Here is a 21483-nt window from a genome sequence, read left to right on the forward strand (position 1 = left end):
TGAGTGTAATCAGTGCTCAGGTAGAGTGGGGGAGGTGATAAGAAGGCAGAAAGAGGGACAGAGACACATGGAGAACACACCAGTGTGTGTGATGTGTCCTATTCATGTGAGTAATCAATTGGTAAAGTTTCATGGTGATATCTGTAAGTTAAAAATGTTGCCCTATTCACCTGTAGTGTCTCGCCTTAGAGTTTCCTCACCTTTTTTTCTCCACAAGCAGGTTTGTGTTTCCCAACCTCCATACACACTTAGGTGTTGGAGTTTTGTTATTTTAGTTTATTGTGTTAGTTTGGGCCGGTAGTTCAGTAATTCGTCTCTTTTGTTTGTTGTAGGATTAGTTTACCCTTTTTAGGTAATTTAGGGGGAGACGTGGGGAGCGACCGCCCATTGCAAGGTTGGTCCAGTGTCTTCCCATCTTTTGTTCTTTTTGGCTGGGGCCTCCAGTCCTTTTTTATTTTTTTTTTTTTTATTTTAATTTTTTTTTCTTTGGTTGCTACTTTTGGGAATATTTTTGCATTACTTAATAAAGCTTGTTGGTTAATTGTTAACCTTGTGTCTGGCATCCTTTTTTATGTTGCATACTCCAGTTCCTTTTGAGCCTTGGTTGGTTTCTTTAAATGGAGGCTGTAACTGTTTAATGCATCCCTCGTCCTTCTCACTCCCTCCATATTGTGATTCTGATGCACAGGGAGGGTGGGAGGATTGGATGACTGAGTTTCTGTCTATTAAAACAGGAAGTGTGAGAGGTCAGTGAAATTAGTTAATCCTGAAAAATGTGATTGTTGCTCAATTGTTAGTCTCAATGAAAATGAGACTGTCAAATGTTCCAGGACATTGTGACATTTTGAAGTGAGTTGTAGTTTTACAGGATGACTTCTTAAGTGCTTTTCACGTACAGTCATCAATATTCAGAGCAGACAGAATTCACCGTTCTGTCAATTTATATATATTTTTTTGTTGAAGCTGAAGTTACAACTGCAGAGGTTTAAGTGAAATTCCCTTTGGCTATCTAATCCTCTGACTGCTTTCACAAAGCGGCATTATTTTGGCATTTTTCTCAGACTGAGGGATAGGATGACATGCTCTTAGAGGTATGAAATGTACATTGAAACTAAAACGGAAACTATTTCAATCTGTGCCTGGCCTTTGTTGCGACCTGGTTTCCAAATGAAGCAGATACACAAATGCAAGTCAGCATTTGAACAGGATGAGACTACGAGTCTATTCTTTGTCACAGTATTGCATCAATGAAACTTCTGGGTAATCTGACTCCTCTTTCAGCTATTGTTAATGTGAAACTGGGAGCTTTAGCTACATAGAAAAGCGTAGGTGGAAACAAAAGGTTATATTAAATATTTCTGAGGTTTTAGAAGTTACTGCATCAGCCATAACCCATTAAACAGTGATTCAATGTAGTTGACTGTTTTTCCACTTACTGGGCAGGTGTCAGTGGATGAGGTAGATCACACTCCACAACCCATCATGGATATCAAAAGCAAGATCCGGCTTTACAGCGTCCTGTTAGGCCTGTCCGTCACGTTCGTCATCATGGCTTCGAACAAGAAGGGTGTCCTCCTCCCCACTTCCCCCTACCACTTCAGCAGCCTAGTCAGCCTGAGACCTTATACCTTCAACCTCTCCTCAGTCAAGGACTATGCACATATCAAACTGGTGGTCGGGTCCATCACATCCAAGGTGGAGTTTCGCAGCAGTCGACAGCTCCCAGAGCTAAAGGCACTGGTTAACAGTGAGCCAAATGTGAGTAGACCTATCTGTCCTCATTAGGGCTGCAAAGGGGTGGACATTTTCCAGTAAATTTCTGGAAACTTTCCATGAAAAGTTAAGCTGGGGAATTTGGAAATGTTCCAATTTGGAAACTTTCATGGGAATTAATGGGAAATTATGGTAATTAATGGGAATTTATGAGAATTAACTGGAAATGTTGGGTAATTCATACAAACTCAATCTTATACAAACATAAATATAAACATTTTGTTTTGTAATAAGCAGACAGGCATATACAGTGAATACAAATATTTGTCAGAACTTTGATATTCTCAACTTCAATTCTCAACCCCTTCAAAAACATGGCCCCTCCCAGGCTTCAATCTGTCTTCAATCAGCTTCAATCTGCTGCTGAATGTTGAATTCTAGAAATGATCTGTGCAGTGGGTGTGGCCTCAATAGCCCTGCAGTAGGCCAATAGCCCAAACATTGACGTTTAGCTTAACATATGAAGGTAGCTAACATGCTGCCTTTGATTTACTATAGTTATATTCCTGCTAAGCTAACCAGCGCGGTCTGTTTCCAGCCTATCAAGAACAAGTGGGCTATACAATTAACACATGGGTTAATAGCAATGGGTTGTGTATTTACCCCCAAGAAAAAAAAGAAACTCCTGTATTTTAAAAACTAAATGTTGGCAAGTATGTAGTAGCCTATGCTGATTGCTGCGTGCATGTCATTGACGAATATAGGGAGGACATTCAACTGAAGTTGCATTAAATCAGGTTGTTTTAACCAAGATTATGCTGCTAGAGGTTTTTTTCCAACTACATTTAAGTTCCCTGTTATAGACTAACAGTATATTACAAGCAATATTAAAAATATCCAGTTTATTCCTATTAATTCCATATATTCACATTAATTCCCATGGAAAATTTCCAACTTTGAAAATTTCTAGAATTTTGCAATCCTAATACTCATTTATTCAAAGAGATCTTAAGGACGCTATCAAAAAATGTATTTAGTTCTTGCTGTAATTAGTAACTCAGTGTTTTATACTGTACATGTTACAGTATCTCTATTTTAATAATACAAACATGCCCCAGGGTGATATTGATCTCTCTCTTTAGACAATCAGTGTCTTGAACCGTAATTAAATGCTAAGTGAAAAGGTGATTTTAAATTAGTATTCGTGCCTACATGCAGTCTACACCTGGTTCAAACCAGCTACACTGTTGCAATTTCCCACAGCAGTTTCAAATTGAATTACTTAAAAAAGAACACTTCATGTCACACCAGATAATTGCATATGTCTCCACCATTTTCTTTTTGTAGAAGGGATTTAAAGCTCAGTCATCCCAGTCTTCCAACACATTGGCCCTGTGGCTTTCTTGCCTCACCTCAATGCCTGGTTCAATTAATTGTTAATCCTAATATTAATCGCTTGTGTGAGGGCTACTTGCAACATAACTAATTTCTTATTGAACCAGCTAATGAATAGAAGAGTGTGGCCGCAGGACAATCAATATCACGTCTGTGGATGGATCTGGCATTAATTGTAGTTGTGTCTCACACAGGCTGTGAGCGAGTCACAGTAATGTCTTCCTTTGTTGTGTTTGATCACCTAAAAACACTTGTGTAACACAAACGGAGACTGTTGAACATGAATCTGCTTTACACTCCCAGGGCAGACTGTACGTGTCTATTCATGGACACACTGCTGTAAAAAAGCCTGAGGGCGCTGGGAACCGCGTTTTGCAAGGCAATTTTAAAACTGTTTAAATTGTTGAAACAAACCTCTTTCTTTAATGTGTCTGTCAAATGATTGGAAGGTGATTAACTTCCATCGTGCAGCCATAGCAATGATAATTTCAAGGGTTTACAGAAGGCTTTGTCTGAAATGCTTTATATATTTGGGAAGTTCAGTGACTCAGAAGCTTAAAGCAGCCTGCTTTCTTTACCTTTACAGATGTTTTCTGCCATCCCCCGGAAATTCCTGCCTGGTGTCAAGAACCCCTGCTGGTATGAGGAATATACTGGGAATATTACCTCAGACCCATACAGGACAAACTTGTATGCACTCTATTCAAGCAGGTTCCGGACATTGTTTCAGCACTTGAGGAACACTTTCCGAGAACGCTTGTTTCACCGCGATGGGAAACCCTACCGCATGCGATGCCTTCCTTATTTCTATATCATCGGCCAACCAAAGTGTGGCACAACGGACCTGTATGACCAACTGAGCCTGCACCAGGATGTGAAGTTCTCCACTTTCAAAGAGCCACACTGGTGGACCCGCAGGAGGTTTGGTGAGTAAAGAAAACTAAAATTTGTTGTGGTAGAGGCCTTCAGGCTGGTACACGATAATGAGAGTCCCAGAGCATTTAAAGTGTGAAATGTGACTCTACAGTATATTATTTTGGCAAAATCAGCACAGAGGGCTTCAGAAAAGCACTCATTGACAGATGTTTCTAAAGGGTCAGCCTCAAAGGTAGGCCTGCCTGTTTCATGAGCATTATTAAATGTATCTCCTGTATACTTACTGCCATCATATTGCTAAGATATGTTGATTGTAACAAAATTCCATAATTTAAACACATTTCGGTAGTTAATTGGGGGGTGAGAGGGGGAGTCCTTTGTCTGAATGTGTCATGAATTAAGTATCCTTGGTGCACTCTCCCAATGCAATTGTTTATTTTCTACCTGAGAGTCACTCCTTACGACACATCTTGCCACCATGAACTTTGCTTCCTTAAGCTTCTAGTTCTTGCTCTATTTTACTTTCTGGCTGCTCCCTCTTTGCACAGACAGTTGATTCTATACTCTTGTTTAAAAAAGCAATCATGTATTTAATTAGATGGCAAATCATTTTATTTTATAAGGAAGCAAACAAACTAGACCAGGGATCTTCATCATGGGGCCCGGGACCCCTAGGGGGTCCTCCAGAGTCAATGCAGGGGGGCCTTCAAATGATTATGTTTTTAAAAACATTTCTAAAAAAAGGTTTTAAATCCAACATATTAGCAAATATAAATCCCAACTTATGATAGGCTTACCTACCTATAAGTAGTCAATAGCCACCCACAGATACATATAAAATCATGCCAATTATTACAATTAAGCTATTTAAAAAAAAAAGATGTATAAAGGCTTCAGGCTGCCCTACATGTACTTGTAGTCCCAGTTTATTATGTTACTTCATGTTATACAATATATGTAGTAGGGGGTCCCTGCTCGGTCTCTTTCAGGTAAGGGGTCCCTGGCTTAAACGTTTAAGACCCCTTAACTAGACTATACTTCAGGATGTTATTTTTCTCTAGTTTTAGGGAACACACACACACACACACACACACACACGCGTTTTCATGGAGTTTGAACTGGTATTAATACTGTATTTAATTTTCTCAAACAAAGATAAACCCTCAAACTGTGTGAGAGGTAAGAGCTGCCCGCCCGCAGTAGACATCTGGTCATAGGGCGGTTCTGTTATCTAAATGTGTGGATGCACATGGTTTGCTTCACCATGTGTATCTGTGATGTTAAAAGAACCACCACAGATGGAATTAAAAGCTATGCCAGATCTGGGAGTGCGAGACTGTATTTAGGTGAGCTGAAAATCCTCTGTAAACAAATCCAGCCGCTCACTTAACTTGCAGATGCTTTATTGCACTGCTGCTTTGATTTGATGACTTCATCCTAATGACATTAAAAGCATCTTGAGTCTCTTCTCTCAGATGTGAGAGATGTTTTTCTAAATCAAATGTAGTTGAGAATTACTCCTCAGGCTAGCAGTAACACTTTCAGGGCCCTATTTCAGAAAGCAGGTTTAGTGAAAACTCTGAGTTTGTTAACCCTGAGATGAGGGGAAACTCTGGTTTTTCTGTTTCAGAAAGGGAGGTTAATCAAACCTGAGAGAGATTACTCCAGCCCATTTCAGAAAGAGAGGTATCTTAACCTCAGAGCCAGTTACTATGGTAACTGAGCCTGTGAACCTAACCAGGTCGGGAGCAGGTTTTCTTCAATAAACCTAGAGTTTCTCTCAGTCTCCTCCCTCTGACACAGCGCTCTTTAATTTCCTCATTCATTCATCCAGTCTGTATCAGGCGCATTTTAGCGCAGTTTATCGGCATGAATAAAAAAAAATTGTTTATTAACCATGTTAGGCAGACTATTAAACGTTTTATTTTTCAAAACATGGCATTTCCTTTTGTCGATGATCCCGTTGATGAAGAAGCTGCTTTACTTTGCTAGGTGTTATATGTCGGGAGATGATATTGAAGCCCCGACATTTTAATTTTGAAATAACTTACTTAAATAACCTATTTGAGCGGTATATTTTTCTTCCCAGTCTATCAGTTATGTAGTCTAGGCTACATAACCTTATCCGTCCTCATATCACTAACGTCACCCATCTATGCTCTTACATCCCAGCAGATTTGTGTGTTAATGATGGTGCTGCAGCCTCAAAATGGGAGTAGTAGGCTTAGGACTTTTTCGTCCGCAGTGTTGCACCTAAATGAAATAGATTATAGGTTCAATACCATTTCGCCAGTAATATTAGGCTATATTTATGATTAAATATGATATAGGCGACACTATATTGGAATATATGCATTTACTTTAGCAGCAATTTTCTCCCACGCAAATTCTCTCTTTTGCAGCAGCCGCTGTTGCTTTTTTTAACACGCTGTATGTGCGCATGAGTATTTCCGCCGACCCGTTTGTTTGTGGTTATTACCATGGTAAATCGTAGTATCATGGCTCCATTCATGCTGCCTTTTTATTGTGGTGGTGCACGTGCATTAACCTACTCTGAGTTAATTGAACCAACTCATATCAGCTGTTCTGGAACCGAATACTCAGTTTCCCATCTCAGGGTAAATCAACTCAGACATCAGGGTTAGACTTCTACCTGAAATAGGGCCCAGATTCTGTTGTGGGTGGGATGGGGTTAATAGAAATGTCTTGTTATAATTGACAATGTAATGTTGCACTGTATATTGTACCTTCTAAATTTGTCTTGTGTTTTTGCTCCCATTATTCTCAATACCTACCAGGGTTTGTTTCTTTAAAACAGCATTATGGTGTGTGTGTGTGTGTGTGTGTGTGTGTGTGCACACTGTAGAGGTGCTTTTTAAAGTCTGCTTCTGATTATGAAATCAGAGCAGATTAGATAATGACTTTAGTTGAAAGACTGGAGTTATTGTGTGTAGATAATCTCATAATTCCCTTTTAAGAACAGCAGCTGCATTTTCACATCTATGGAGGAAATATTTATTCATAATTCAAATTGAAAGTCCAAAGAGAAATTGAAAGTCCAAAGAGAAAACAAAGCGAGATGAAATTAAAAATATTCTTTTTTTTTTTTTTTTTTTTTTTCATTTGGCTTTTGAATTTAATATTTGGCTTTTGAATTTAATATTTGGCTTTTGAATTTAATATTTGGCTTTTGAATTTCAATTTATCATTGGCTTTTAATTTTCATTTAATATTTGGCTTTTGAATTTCAATTTAACATTGGCTTTTAATTTTCATTTAATATTTGGCTTTTGAATTTCCATTTAACATTGCCTTTTCATTTGGACTTGACACATGTCAATGTAAATGAGGAGGAGTGGCCCAAAGGCTGGTGGGAGGGTCTGAAACGAAAGGGGTGCAGAGGCACCTTATGAACAGCAGGGGGAGCAGACTGCTGAGGAGCATCTGTCTGCAGCTTCACAACCAGGCTGGCTTGGCCTCTTATTTCACATGATGGAAAATGATGATGTAAGCTAAACGCAAACGACATTTCATGCAACAACTGTGAAGTTTTCATGTAGTTACTATAATTGGGCAAGTGTTAGTGAGGACTAGATTAGGATTGTATTTAAAGCTGATTCTGGTTCCCAACTTCGCCCCAGGTGTGTCTGTTTAAAACACGGACTCAGACAACTTCTCTCTTTTTATTTTTTTTATTTAATTAAGCAACAGTAGGAACATGGGTGTGGGTAGCTCTGCTACGTGTGTTTGTGTGTGGTCAGATCTCGAGGACGCACACAATCTCAACCGGATCGTCCAAACTGCGACCTCTCCTTTTTCTTTCACTTTTTTCTCTGGGTGGTGCACGCGGTCTGAGGTGCGTGTCCGCGCTATTCTCCAACATGTACTCACAACAATCACTCCTGATTGACGGCCTTTTGTACAGCCCGTGTACTTTTTCAGACTTCCAGCTAACAGCGGTATCTGTGAGCATCACTGGCCGGCCAGCAGGGAGGCGATCCCGGCCGCCACCAGCTGGCTGTCCTGTCAGACTGAATCTTCTGACAACATCGGAGAAAATGTGCAGTTGGCCATCAATGTTTGTAAAACTGCCCATATTCAAACTCTACACAGTTAATTTATCGCATAAAAAAGTCTCAGAAGTGAATTTAGTGGTGAAAAAGCAGATGGAAATTATATTAAAAAAAAAATAATATCGATTCTATAGCCTAATCTAGATCGGGAGTTTGCCCTATTAGCAGCAGCAAACAACTGGAAACTTTTTATAATTTCCATCTGCTTTTTCACCACTAAATTCACTTCTGAGACTTGTTTATGCGATAAATTAACTGTGTAGAGTGTTTTAAACAGACACACCTGGGGCGAAGTTGGAAACCAGAATCGGCTTTAAATACAGTCCTAATATAGTCTTCACTAACATGGGCCCAATTATAGTAACTACATAAAAACTTCACGGTTGTTGCATGAAATGTCGTTTGTGTTTAGCCTGCATCATCATTTTCTATCATGTGAAATAAGAGGCCAAGCCAGCCTGGTTGTGAAGCTGCAGACAGATGCTCCCCAACAGTCTGCTCCCCCTGCTGTTCATAAGGTGCCTCTGCACCCCTTTCGTTTTCATATTTCCTCCATACTAATCCGTTGCGACTCTCAAAACATAACTGGTGGATTGATCAGTCTGCATGAAATACCTTTTTTGATGTGTTGTGTTCAGTTTGAGTTGATAATTATTTGAACCTCCTAAAACTGCGGGATGTGAATGAGTTGTTTGCTTTAATTTATCGGCCTTGTGCTTGTGTTTTCTGCAGCCTGTGATGTTGCGTAGCAGCAAATGCAGCTGTATCCCAAGGACATAGGTTCCTCTAAGTTATTGTATTGCGCCCAGGTGGCTGAAACGGGGCAAGTTTTAAACGTGCTTTTAACCTCTTAACATGTTCGAAATGTCATTACAAGTGCCTACCCATGTGAAGTGATTCCTTCGGAGTGAACACAGTGAATCTGACTGCAGTAGATGTGACAGAAATGCATGAAAGTTGTGCTAATTCAGCTCTATTGGAAAGACGAGTGCTTCGGGACAGTCTACAAACTACAACACTGAAAAGAGATACAAAAATATTTTCAAAAATAGGCATATGCTTATTTTTTAAAAGTGCTGTAGTACAACTAGCAGGAGACAAGTTATAATTGAGGTATGTTTGGAAACACTACCTTATTTAATCATTAAATTAATAATTTCTTTTGTAATCTCTTTTCGGTGTTTGTAGACTGTCCCTAAGTCTTGCCGTCTCAACACTGGAACTAAACAGAGCTGAATTAGCAGAACTTTTATGCATTTCTTTCACATCTTCTGTAGTCAGATTCACTGTGTTCACTCAGAAAGAATCCCTTCACGTGTAGGCACTTGTAATGACATTTCGAACATGTTAAGAGGCTAAAAGCACATTTAAAACTTGCCCTGTTTCAGCCTCCTGGGTGCAAACTGTAGCAGGAGGATAACACGGTGTAGGCAACACCAATTGTTCTTGTTTTTGTCACTACTGACAGCACTCCAAATTTACAAATGGAGCTATGTGTTCAAATCGACCGGAATTCTCCTTAATATTTATAGGCTAATAAAAGAAATATTTGTCTCTCTACTTTCTACCAAACATAAGATCTGATTACTTGCCAACTAAAGTAAACCCACCAGCTTATACACATATAATATTATAGAAAACACAATTATGCGATTGCATAATTCAGCCAAAGCCCGCATAGTTTTGCGGGGGCTGCATTTGTTCAAATTTGCCGCACTTTCGCCGCATAAATTGTCGATTTCCGCACAAAATATGCGGGGCTTGCATGATTTCATAATCCCCGCATTTTCGTTGCAAAAAGTCACATCTTAGCAGAAAGTTGAAAAATTTTGCCTTTACTTCACACAAGAGCAGCCATTTTCCCCTGTTGCCATGGGAATGTTATGAAGTGACGTAATTGCATCATCAAATCACTTTCTCTTTTTCATCAAACTGCAGTTTTTGCAAGTTTTTCATCGCATAAAATTGCAGAAATATCCCGTATATTCCATCGCATTTTTTAAGAAAACGTGCCGCATAATCAAGGATTTTTACCCGCAACAATCACAAAAAAAACTCTGCATTTTTCTGGAAGGACTGACTAGAGATGTAATTGTAACCCACAAAGTGTGTCTACCATCCCTGATTTCTCTTCTCCTACAGGTATCAAACCTCTGAGCGAGGGCTTTCATGATCGATACCCAGTGGAGGACTACCTGGACTTATTCGATCAGGCTGCTTACCAAATCCAGGGCAAACTCACAACAAATGCCAGTGGAAGCCCCAGCCAACCTAACATCATCATAGGTAAGCAAAATGACAGCCAATAGTATTTACCACCAATGTGTGTATTTACTAAATACAGTATGGTTAAATGTAATACAATTATCATTTGCAATCAGTTGAATTGTTCCTCACAGATGAAGTTTTTGAACTAGTTCACTTGTTCCACGTGAGCATCTCTGTATCAAATGTATGTACGATTCTTCCCATACGGTAACCAATGGCCAGTGCAGAGGATAAGCTTAAAATAAATCACTGATGTTAAAAGCAACCAAAAATTGCCAGAGTCAAAGTCACAAGATCTGCAATGTAGAAAGTATTTTGTTAATGCTTTATTTGAATTGACCATTAATGATAATGAGCCGCAGCAACTGCTGTATCTGGTGCATACCATATTTGGAAGAAAAGCTCTTGTTAGAAATAGGGCCAAAACACAGGGATGCATAAGGGCCAATAAAATATCAACCAGGCCATTTTCAGCCCAACCAATGTTACATACCCTATTAGGAGACCTTAAGGAACAGTGTGAAATACCCTATACAATCAATCTATCACCCCTTTTAAGAATTACATGGTAGTGGAAAGCAAGAGAAGGGAACAAGATAGCATCTCTAATCAGATCTCCAGGCAGTTTTAGTTGGACAAACATTTCCTGTTCAGTGTAATCTTTGCCTTCCTGTTTTGTCACATCATGTCAGAGGACAGCTTGAGCCGCCCTCCCTCTGATGTATCATATTGGTTACTCAGGTCATGTATCAGCGCTGTGAATCTGTGTGAGAAACGTGGCCTGACAGGACTCTGTGTCCCCGTCAGGCTGCAGCCAATAGTGTTCCAGCTGCAGAGACCTGCCATTTGCCTGGAACTTCACTTGTAATTGTGCCTGCAATATAACAAAGCTGCTATTAAAGCAGCAGGTAGTGAGGCTGAAGCACAGACATGCTCCGTAGCAGCCACTCTCATTCTGGCTAGATTTTTAAGAGAACCAGTGACTCAGTCCTAAAGAGACACTAACCGCTTAATAATACTGGACTTCCTTCTGCTTCACTGAAGTGCCATATAAAAGGGATCATTGTTTTTTTTTTGTTTTTTTTTGTGAGGACAGCAATAATATCCACAGCAGGGTCGAGAAGTCTTTCAAATCTGTCCTCTATCTGCATATCCTGCTCCCAGCGCCTGCTTCCATCTGTCGGTCTTTCCCAGTCATCCAAACACAATCTCTAAGAACTGCTCAGCTGCAAAGAAAAACTGATTTAAGTTTTAAAGAATAGCCTTTTCAGACTGGACTGAGTTGGTGCATTGAGTGCAGCCATGCATGTTTTGTTTCCCTCCTTAAAGGTCCCATGGCATGAAAATGTCACTTTGAGTTTTTTTAACATTAATGAGTTCCCCCAGCCTGCCTATGGTCACCCAGTGGCTAGAAATTGCGATAGGTGTAAATAGAGCCCTGGGTATCCTGCTCTGCCTTTGAGAAATTGAAAGCTCAGATGGGCTGATCTGGAATCTTCTCCTTATGAGGTCATGAGGAGCAGGGTTACCTCCCCTTTCTCTGCTTTGCCTGCCCAGAGAATTTGGCCTGCCCATTAGAAAGAGAGACATCATGGCTTTGAAATGAGCAAAGTGGCAGTTGGTGAAGGCCACACCCCCAACAGCCACCTTGCCCCCCCTCTCTCCTCCTCAATAGCTACAGACACAGAAATGGCACATCCTAAGGAAAGCTCATTGTGGGACTGGCTCTAGTGGCTGTAATTCTGCACCAAGGCTGAATTTTGGGAAAGAGACTTCAGATACAGTATTACAGTATTTTTTTTTTTTTTTAATGGGAATAATTGGCATATTCAACTACACATATCAAATGCAATGAGTGAGAAAAACTATGAAAATGTGTCTGTATGCATGTAATGTCTCTGCATTATTGTACAGTATGTTTATGATGGTCTGTGTGCATGTTTTTATTTAAACCACTGTGGGTGTATTTTGCAGGAGAAGCCAGCGCGTCCACCATGTGGGACAACAACGCCTGGGTGTATTTCTATGACAACACCACAGAGGGAGAGCCTCCTTTCCTTGTCCTGGACTTCGTCCACGCCCTGCAGCCTAATGCCCGCTTCATCATCATGCTCAGGGACCCAGTGGAAAGGTGAAAGTGATCTCTGTTTTACTGCCTCCCACTGCATATCTGCACTAAAAATGCCTGGACTGATGCCGATTCAGCTCTGACCCGCACACCTCTACCCTTATGCTTCTATCATAGCTGTTTACACTGCAGATACAGACAGATACTTTACCTGTTTACAGGAAACAAAAGACCTACCGTCACAAATGATGTGTTGCCTTTTACTGACACCGGGTGCCACGTTTTAGGGGTTTGTTTGTTTTTAGAGTGCATAGGTGCTAATGACGTCATACGCTTATTTGCTAATTAGTTGCATCATCGAGCATTATTTGCATAAAGCTTATTGGTTGTCTGTTGCAGCAAGGGAGAGATAACTAAAGCAAACATTTGAGAAGAAATTATACTGTCTGTGTGCGAGAGTGATGACGGCGTTAATGTCGTCATCAGGGCTTGGGTCGTCCACGTGGCTTGGGTCTATTAGTGCAATAGCTACCCAGTCTAGTCCAAGGATTACCACTCAGTTAAGTCATTAGGTTCTCAAGACAAAAAAGAAATCTTGCAATTTTTGTCTTCAATTTGTGCCACTGACATTTTCTGAGATGTAAACACTGCAATCGCGCCTTGTTTACTGTAAACTACAATGATCGGGGCCTGTGTTGCTGCAGGAAACAGAATTTTGATGCAAGACAAAATATGGGTAAAAACCGGTGTAAACCTGCTTCACTTAAAAATATCTGCAAACACCTACACTTTCACATTTGTTTACAGAGCATCTCTATTGTCTTGCAGGCTCTACTCTGACTACCTTTACTTTGGTATTGCCAACAAGTCTGCAGAGGATTTCCATGAGAAGGTGTCAGAGTCGCTGCAGTTATTCGAGGGGTGCCTTACGGAGTACACAATGCGCTCCTGTGTGTACAACACTACTGTCAACAACGCCATGCCAGTGAGTGTACCCTCACTTCTGCTTTTGTCTCGAAGCCCCACAGAAATCCGCAATTTAGCGACCTGTGTATAAGCTGGTGGGAAGAAAGAAATACAAAAGAGGAGTGAAAAAGACAGATGGAGTGAAATCCACACTTCATTTGCACATGCTAAAGCTTGCAGAGCAGACTATACGAAGTGGATTGACAATATTGTTGAACTATTAAAACAAGGCAGTGTCTAGAGCCTATCTTTGTATTAGAAAAACAAGTCTTGTCAGCCAGTGCAGGGCCCCCAGTGTTGGGCCCCTGGACAGCTTTTCCCACAGTGCCCTGAGGCAGATTGGCTGAGAGAGGGAGGAGGAGACCATCCTCTTTTGGCTCCCCCTCCAGGCTGCCTTGTACTCAGAGGTCCTCCTCTTCAACTGCCACTGACAAGCTTTATGGCCCTCTGGGAGCATGCTCAGTATTCGCTGGCCTAATTGTCCATCCACTAATATCTCCTCAGAGTTATTAGACCATGTGAAAAGCATTACAGCTGTCCTTACAGCGGTCTCTCATGCCTGTGGCTCCTCGATAAAAGTTTTAGAGCTCAGATTAGAGTCCGGGGAGAAAAGACAAACACCACCAGCAGGAGAACACGATTGGCCTTCACTTCACCAAATTCATTTAACAAAGAGAGGAGTTGCTGGCCTGGCTTGCAATCATTTATTCTGAAAGGCCTTTCAGTTTTGCTAAAGAGGCAAAAGGACAGGAAGACAATTCTTTTCCCATTAACAAGGTATTTTGTTTACGCCTACTGTTCTGCAATGATTGGTCACATGGGAATCTAAAAATGCATTTCAAAAACAATTAGGCTACCTGCAAGTACACTGTGGTGAAATCTGACAAAAGATAAATTTTTTTTTTTTGGAATGTTATGAATTAATTTTGTTTAATCAACAAAATGTCAAATAGTGAAAAGAACACCCATAAAAGTTCCCGCAGCCCCCATTCTTCTTATTGTTGGTGTCGTCTGACCAACGGCCCAAAGAAAAGTATGATTAAGGGATCACAATAATGGGCTGAAACTAAACATGTAGGGGTATAAAGTGAGCAGCTGGTCCACTGGCATGTGGTGATGCAGGTTTCTCAATCCAGAGGAAACGCTATCTTTCTTAAATCCCTCAACCACTCCCACCACAATACCAGTACATGTTCAATTCCCTCACAGTGCCTAGCATTACCCAGCCGCCCGTACCCAAGGGGAAGATGAAAGAGAAAGCTGGTGGAATTCTCTCCCTCCAACTTCCCCTCCCTCCGACTGTTCATCTCCTTAAAGGCGCTGACACACCAACCTGATAATCGGCCGTTGGACAGTCTGGCGAGGTCAGCGACTCGAGTCTGTTCAGTGTGTTCCGTGCGGTCGTCCATCTGAGGGGCTGTCGGCCTTTTATTTTGGCCGACCTGACATGTTCAGTCAGAGGCAGGGCAGTCGGGACTCACCCGGAAATGGCGAGCGGAATAGCGTGACTAGAGTCTCTCAAAATCTGACAATTTTTTTTTTAAACTGACCTTTTGTTTATCTGAAATGAACACAGATTCAGCAACTGCATGGTCTATTTGTCGCTTAAAATGTTTTCAGAAACCTGTTTCAGTGAACTATTTTAGTACTAGATCGTATTCTGAACAAGCCGCCATGACAGTCTGGCTTTGAATTTCCGGAGAAAACAAACCCATGTGATCCGTTCGTCCAATCACCTGCTGGTTTTAATTTTTTGGGCAACAATACAGATTAGCGCTGCCTGTTGTTATGGAGACGTATTACGTCTCGTCTCTTTGGTGTGTTCTGTGGCACTTTTTGGACCAACTCCGGGAGACTGATCAGTCTGACTGGCTTTTCTGCCGACGGTTGTTCGTCTGGTTGGTGTGTAACTGCCATTAGAGAAGTTTAAACATGCATACACACCCCCGTGTCCCTCCACTAAAGGAGGACATTTCTTGGATAGGGCTCGTCATCTCCCATTGATTATCCGGTTTTGTTCCCTTAGGTCAGGTTGTACGTTGGTCTGTACATTGTGTACTTAATGGACTGGATGACCGTCTTCAGCAGGGAACAGATTCTGGTCCTGAGGTTGGAAGACCATGCCTCTAACAGGAAATACACAATGCACAAAGTCTTTGATTTCCTTAACCTGGGTGAGTAAAGCAACACATCCCAACACATGACCTGGTCTGTAATAATTTCCTCTGGTGACTGATCAATACAAAATAGATCAGTTTTTCCCTAGGATTCTTTTCAAGGTGGGTGGTGACTCTCCCCCCAAAAGTTGTTAAGCAGGGGGGCACTGAATGGGACTTTGGCAACATTGAACGCATAACGTATGCGGACAATTAGCGGCGCGTATATGCCACGGAATGTATGTTTTAACTGGCTACGCCAGCTGCACACACACGGCCTAGGATTGTGTGAGTCACAGGTGAGACGGAGAGCTTTTGCTTTGGGACTGTTATTTCTTCCGTTTTTTGGAGCTGGCACAGCGCTGTGAAAATGTCAATCAGCTGTTATCAGGACGCAGGTGAGGGAAACCAGAAATAAAAACAAACTGAAAATGAAACTGCCAATACGCTCATTCAGTCATTAAGTCGTTTCCTGTATATCAGTAGTTTAAAGATGCAGAAGGTAAGGACTTATAAAACTTTCTGTCATATTTGCTGAAACTAACCTTATGTTCGAGTATAACTAGCCTGACAAGCCAGACCCACATCAAGATGTTGGGTCTGGGAATTCACCATTGACAGGCTCAATCCGAGGGGCGGGATAAACGGTTGTCTTTCAAATTCCCTCTGCACGCAATAGGATAGCGCTACAACCAGCCAGAGCACCGAAGAAGGTAGCAAAGCTAGTTGATAGATTAAACTTTTGCCGTATCCGGTCAGCAAAACTCCGAACACATCTACCTTTTTTAAGAAAAGCTTAATTCCAAGTCTTCCAGAAGACCGCTGTTCCCAGCAGCAGCAGCCATAAGCCCGCCCACCGACTCTATACACGATGTGATTGGCCTGACCAAAATTTGATTTTTCCAGCTCGCAAGCCAACGGAGATTGCCTAGACTGACCCTGGCTGCAAAATAAATTTGCTGCCACTAGGGTGCGTCTAGATTTCTAGGCTAGAGTAGAACTACATTAAGCAGGTAATTTAAAAAAAAATCCTCTGGCACCACTTACAGCCTGTAGTGTGATTTGCAAAAATCCACTTTGCCCTGTTCAGATCCACCAATCAGGGCCAGGGGTGTCTAACTGCATGTCAATCACTGCTCAGGCACATGCATTCATTCTCCCTCGTAGGGGGAGGGGCTTAGGAGACCGTTTGGGCTTTAGCAGAAAGGGGGGGTAGGACTGAGAAGTTGGTGATGTTCAAATTCTTTGGCTAAATCCTGGATCTTCAAAATCCTACCTACAGCACCTTAATTTAAAAGAAATAATGACACTTTATGATCCATTTCTGTGTAAAAGGCCCGCACACACTAGGTAAATTCCTAAATTTACCTGATGAAGGTCTGGGACTGAAACGTTGTATTTTTCTAGGTAGATTATTGCTTGCGTAATGGTCGGTGTGCGGGATTTTCTCAACAATTTTTGATCTGTTACCTTTGATCATATCCTACGCACCTGCCCGACCAAAGAGGTGTGCAAAAAGTTTTCTCACGTTGCATAATAATTTGGAAAAGTGCATTTTGAGTTTTTTTTTATTTTTGAAAAAATACTGTTTTCATTGGGTAGCTTGTTCAATGAAATTCGACTTATACCCTAATGCTTGGTGACTTGAAAATTATACTGACTGTCATTTGCATCGACTATTTAGGAAAATCCTTGTAAAATATCATTATCATAATAATTTGGAACACGGTAGAGCGGATCTCCGTGGTGCATACCCACTATGCGCTGCACTCTGCCCGGTGTAGCCAGTTTCATTGATTATGGGGAAAGCGTAGTGTTGGAACGTCCGCTCCGCATACATTACGCGTGCAATGTAGCCAGCCCGTAAAGTTAAAATTAATTGAACTTTTAAGGAGAGGAACAATATGCGAATTGCCGTGTGTGAAAACAGCTTTATCTCGTGCATGCGTTTTTTTTTTTTTTTTAATATATAACATAATTATGTTTGTCATTCTTTCAGGGGGGGCAGACTGCCCCCCCAAACAATGGTAGGGGAAACACTGGATCACTAAAGACAAGCAGGCACATGTAATGTTAAATATAAGTGTACGTAAGCCCAAAATGGCGTAGGCCTCTGCCAAAAAAAGATTTATAAAACAGTGTGTACGCACACCTGTAAGCAATGTTCCCTTTATAAATCAGAGATTACCTACAAGTGTGTGTACGTGGATCAGCCTCTTATCCCGCCCTGTATACGCCCATTTTTAACCATAGTCAATGCCAAACACCTTGTGAATGCTGATCAGTGTATGAATGACACTGGCAAAAAAGCAAGAAACTTCTGACGTTCTGCAAATTGAATTATGTCGGCCTGTTCTTGCACAGCGTATGGAACCCTGATTTATATACTAGATATTAATAATACGTCCAGGATAAAATCTGGGTAGGGAAAGTGAAAGAACAGCGCTTGTCCCTCCCTCATTACCACCACTGAGGTGCCCTTGAGCAAGGCCCTTAACCCCAACCGCTCCAGTGGAGCTCCTCAGTGGCCAACAGATCAGACTGTGGTTGTGTGTGTGTTGTGTGTGTGTGTGTGTGTGTGCATACAGTACAGGCCAAACGTTTGGACACACCTTCTCATTCAATGAGTTTTCTTTATTTTCATGACTACTTACATTGTAGATTCTCACTGAAGGCATCAAAACTATGAATGAACACATGAAATTATGTACTCAACAAAAAAGTGTGAAATAACTGAAAACATGTCTTATATTTTAGATTCCTCAAAGTAGCCACCCTTTGCTTTTTTGATAGCGCTGCAAACCCTTGGTGTTCTCTCAATGAGCTTCATGAGGTAGTCACCTGAAATGGTTTTCACTTCACAGGTGTGCCTTGTCAGGGTTAATTAGTGGAATTTTCCCCCTTATTAATGGGGTTGGGACCATCAGTTGTGGGACCATCAGAAGTCAGGTTGATACACAGCCAACAGCCCTATTGGACAACTGTTAGAATTCATATTATGGCAAGAACCAATCAGCTAAGTAAAGAGAAACGAGTGGCCATCATTACTTTAACAAATGAAGGTCAGTCAGTCTGGAAAATTGCGAAAACTTTGAATGTGTCCCCAAGTGCAGGCGCAAAAACCATCAAGCGCTACAACGAAACTGGCTCACATGAGGACCGCCCCGGGAAAGGAAGACCAAGGGTCACCTCTGCTGCGGAGGATAAGTTCATCCGAGTCACCAGCCTCAGAAATCGCAAGTTAACAGCAGCTCAGATTAGAGACCAGATGAATGCCACACAGAGTTCTAGCAGCAGACATCTCTAGAACAACTGTTAAGAGGAGACTGTGCGAATCAGGCCTTCATGGTCAAGTAGCTGCTAGGAAACTACTGCTAAGGAGAGGCAACAAGCAGAAGAGATTTGTTTGGGCCAAGAAACACAAGGAATGGACATTAGACCAGTGGAAATCTGTGCTTTGGTCTGATGAGTCCAAATTTGAGATCTTTGGTTCCAACCGCCCTGTCTTCGACGCAGAAAAGGTGAACGGATGGATTCTACATGCCTGGTTCCCACCGTGAAGCATGGAGGAGGAGGTGTGATGGTGTGGGGTGCTTTGCTGGTGACACTGTTGGATTTATTCGAAATTGAAGGCATACTGAACCAGCATGGCTACCACAGCATCCTGCAGCGACATGCCATCCTGTCCGGTTTGCGTTTAGTTGGACCATCATTTATTTTTCAACAGGACAATGAGCCCAAACACACCTCCAGGCTGTGTAAGGGCTATTTGACCAAGAAGGAGAGTGATGGAGTGCAGTGCCAGATGACCTGGCCTCCACAGTCACCGGACCTGAACCCAATCGAGATGGTTTGGGGTGAGCTGGACCGCAGAGTGAAGGCAAAAGGGCCAACAAGTGCTAAGCATCTCTGGGAACTCCTTCAAGACGGTTTGAAAACCATTTCAGGTGACTACCTCTGGAAGCTCATCAAGAGAATGCCAAGAGTGTGCAAAGCAGTAATCGGAGCAAAGGTTGGCTACTTTGAAGAAACTAGAATATAAGACATGTTTTCAGTGATTTCACACTTTTTGTTAAGTACATAATTCCACATGTGTTCATTCATAGTTTTGATGCCTTCAGTGAGAATCTACAATGTAAATAGTCATGAAAATAAAGGAAACGCATTGAATGAGAAGGTGTCCAAACTTTTGGCCTGTACTATATCTCTCCCTCTCCCCAAACAAGCCGTAGTGATAAAGTTGAAGATTAAAAAAATAAAATAAATAAATAAATAAAAAAAAACACTTAGCTGTCTGACATGTCCCTCTGGAAACAGCCGTTTCCCCCAGAGTGGCGAGGACCTGTATTTGGACGGGGATGGCATGGTTCCGGCGCGTTGCCCTCTCTACTGGACCCAATTCAGTACATAGATCCAAGAGCTCAGCTTCAGGGAATCTAAATCGGCATATTGGTCCCTGAAGTCTCTTTTTTTCTCCTGATTCTTCCATTAGTGTAGTTCTCCTGCAGTGCCATCATGCAGCATTACGCACGGGTTCACCGCAGTATTTGTTTACAACAATTTGTGATTGTTAACACCTTGCCAACACAGCATCAACTTGTGGTATCCCCCACCCCGAGATACAATTTGAAGACGAAATAAAGTGTAATAGGCAAACGCACTTTTCTTCATGCAGGTTTTGTCACAAACGGTAATAAAGACAATTAAGACAATAAAGACATTAAGGGTAACTATTGCACGATAACTTAACTGCTGTATTTTCAGACTTTGACATTTGATGATATATGCACACATGTTTTAAAGACAGATATTTAGTTATTTACACTGTGTTCTGCCTTTATTTAATGCGAGGGTATTTGATGCTATCCTGTATTCCATGCAGTCGGGCCATCCCCTCCTCCTGCGCTCTGTAGCGGGCAATGTGATGGTGAGACAGCGTTGATTAAATATTAAGAACTAATTTTTATTTAAGATTTGAGTTGGAGGGGTTTATGGAACAGTTATCACACAGTACAAGCGCATATAACACTGCTGGATTTCATCTTCATGGTAACATGGATGATATGGAGTGAAAGTGTGCGTGAGGCATTAATACTAGAAAATATTACGCGTAATCTTATTCCCATTTACTCTCTGCAAACTGACTTCAGTTCACCATCTGCGTCGCCAATTCCTATTTTGTCTCCATGTGTGTGGAGGACCGCACATTCTCCCGTCAAGTTTGTTTTTTATAAATAACCTTTGCGTGGGAAGTGGTGTACGCACATTTTCAGCCCGTTTTTGTGCGTACGCCATGTTTATAAATGAGACCCCTGAACTTTCTCACACCTTCTATACTTTCAGTATCAAAATTGTATTTTTTTGGATATTCAGTTTAGCCCTGTAGTCTGGAAGCCCCCTTGTCTCACTGGTTAATCCCAGTTAAATTGCCCCAAACCTCTGACTTAGCTTTTCAAAGAACTGCCGAAAATTGGGATGCCCAGAAAGAAGGGATTTGAAAGAAGTTTGTGTTTTTATAGGGCTGCCGACAAAAGAAATAGAGTCAAAGATCACAAGAAGTCCAGCGTCAAACACCAGGAGGACATCTGACAAAAACCTGGGACCCATGCTGCCCATCACTGAAGAGATCCTGCGGGATTTCTACATGCCGTTCAACGAGAAATTGGCCAAAGTGCTGCAGAATGACTCCTTCCTCTGGGAGAACTCTAAACTCTGCACAACCCACCTCCCCTTTACTTCAGTAAAATAAACCACTGATGTGTCAGCCAGCCCCTTCGTTCAAGTGTGTGTGTGTGTGTGTGTGTGTGTGTGTGTGTGTGTGTGTGTGTGTGTGTGTGTGTGTGTGTGTGTGTGTGTGTGTGTGTGTGTGTGTGTGTGTGTGTGTGTGTGTGTGTGTGTGTGTGTGTACTTATTGTAATAGTTTGTCTAACATAGCTGGAATGCAGATGAAAAATAAACTTGCACCTTG

At 41.6% G+C, this 21483-nt stretch overlaps 1 protein-coding gene across 1 annotated transcript; it reads left to right on the forward strand.

Annotated features, from left to right (window-relative positions):
- The first annotated feature begins 16 nt into the window (after positions 1 to 16).
- On the forward strand, positions 17 to 21283 carry LOC120550610 (carbohydrate sulfotransferase 15-like). Its single transcript, XM_039787217.1, has 8 exons — positions 17 to 106; positions 1444 to 1758; positions 3695 to 4034; positions 10200 to 10343; positions 12300 to 12456; positions 13222 to 13378; positions 15386 to 15533; positions 21035 to 21283. Exons 1-8 carry the CDS (start codon positions 68 to 70, stop codon positions 21262 to 21264), a joined length of 1530 nt encoding a protein of 509 aa, XP_039643151.1. The 5' UTR covers positions 17 to 67; the 3' UTR covers positions 21265 to 21283.
- The last annotated feature ends 200 nt before the right edge of the window (positions 21284 to 21483 follow it).

Source organism: Perca fluviatilis, chromosome 21 (genome assembly GCF_010015445.1).
Source record: "Perca fluviatilis chromosome 21, GENO_Pfluv_1.0, whole genome shotgun sequence".
NCBI classification, from domain to species: Eukaryota; Metazoa; Chordata; class Actinopteri; order Perciformes; family Percidae; genus Perca; species Perca fluviatilis.

Coding starts and splice junctions, on each gene's coding strand:
- LOC120550610 (XM_039787217.1), top strand. CDS start 68: ATGGAGAACACACCAGTGTGTGTGATGTGTCCTATTCAT. Junction 4,035..10,199: donor GTGGACCCGCAGGAGGTTTG/GTGAGTAAAGAA, acceptor CTTCTCCTACAG/GTATCAAACCTCTGAGCGAG. Junction 10,344..12,299: donor CCAACCTAACATCATCATAG/GTAAGCAAAATG, acceptor TGTATTTTGCAG/GAGAAGCCAGCGCGTCCACC.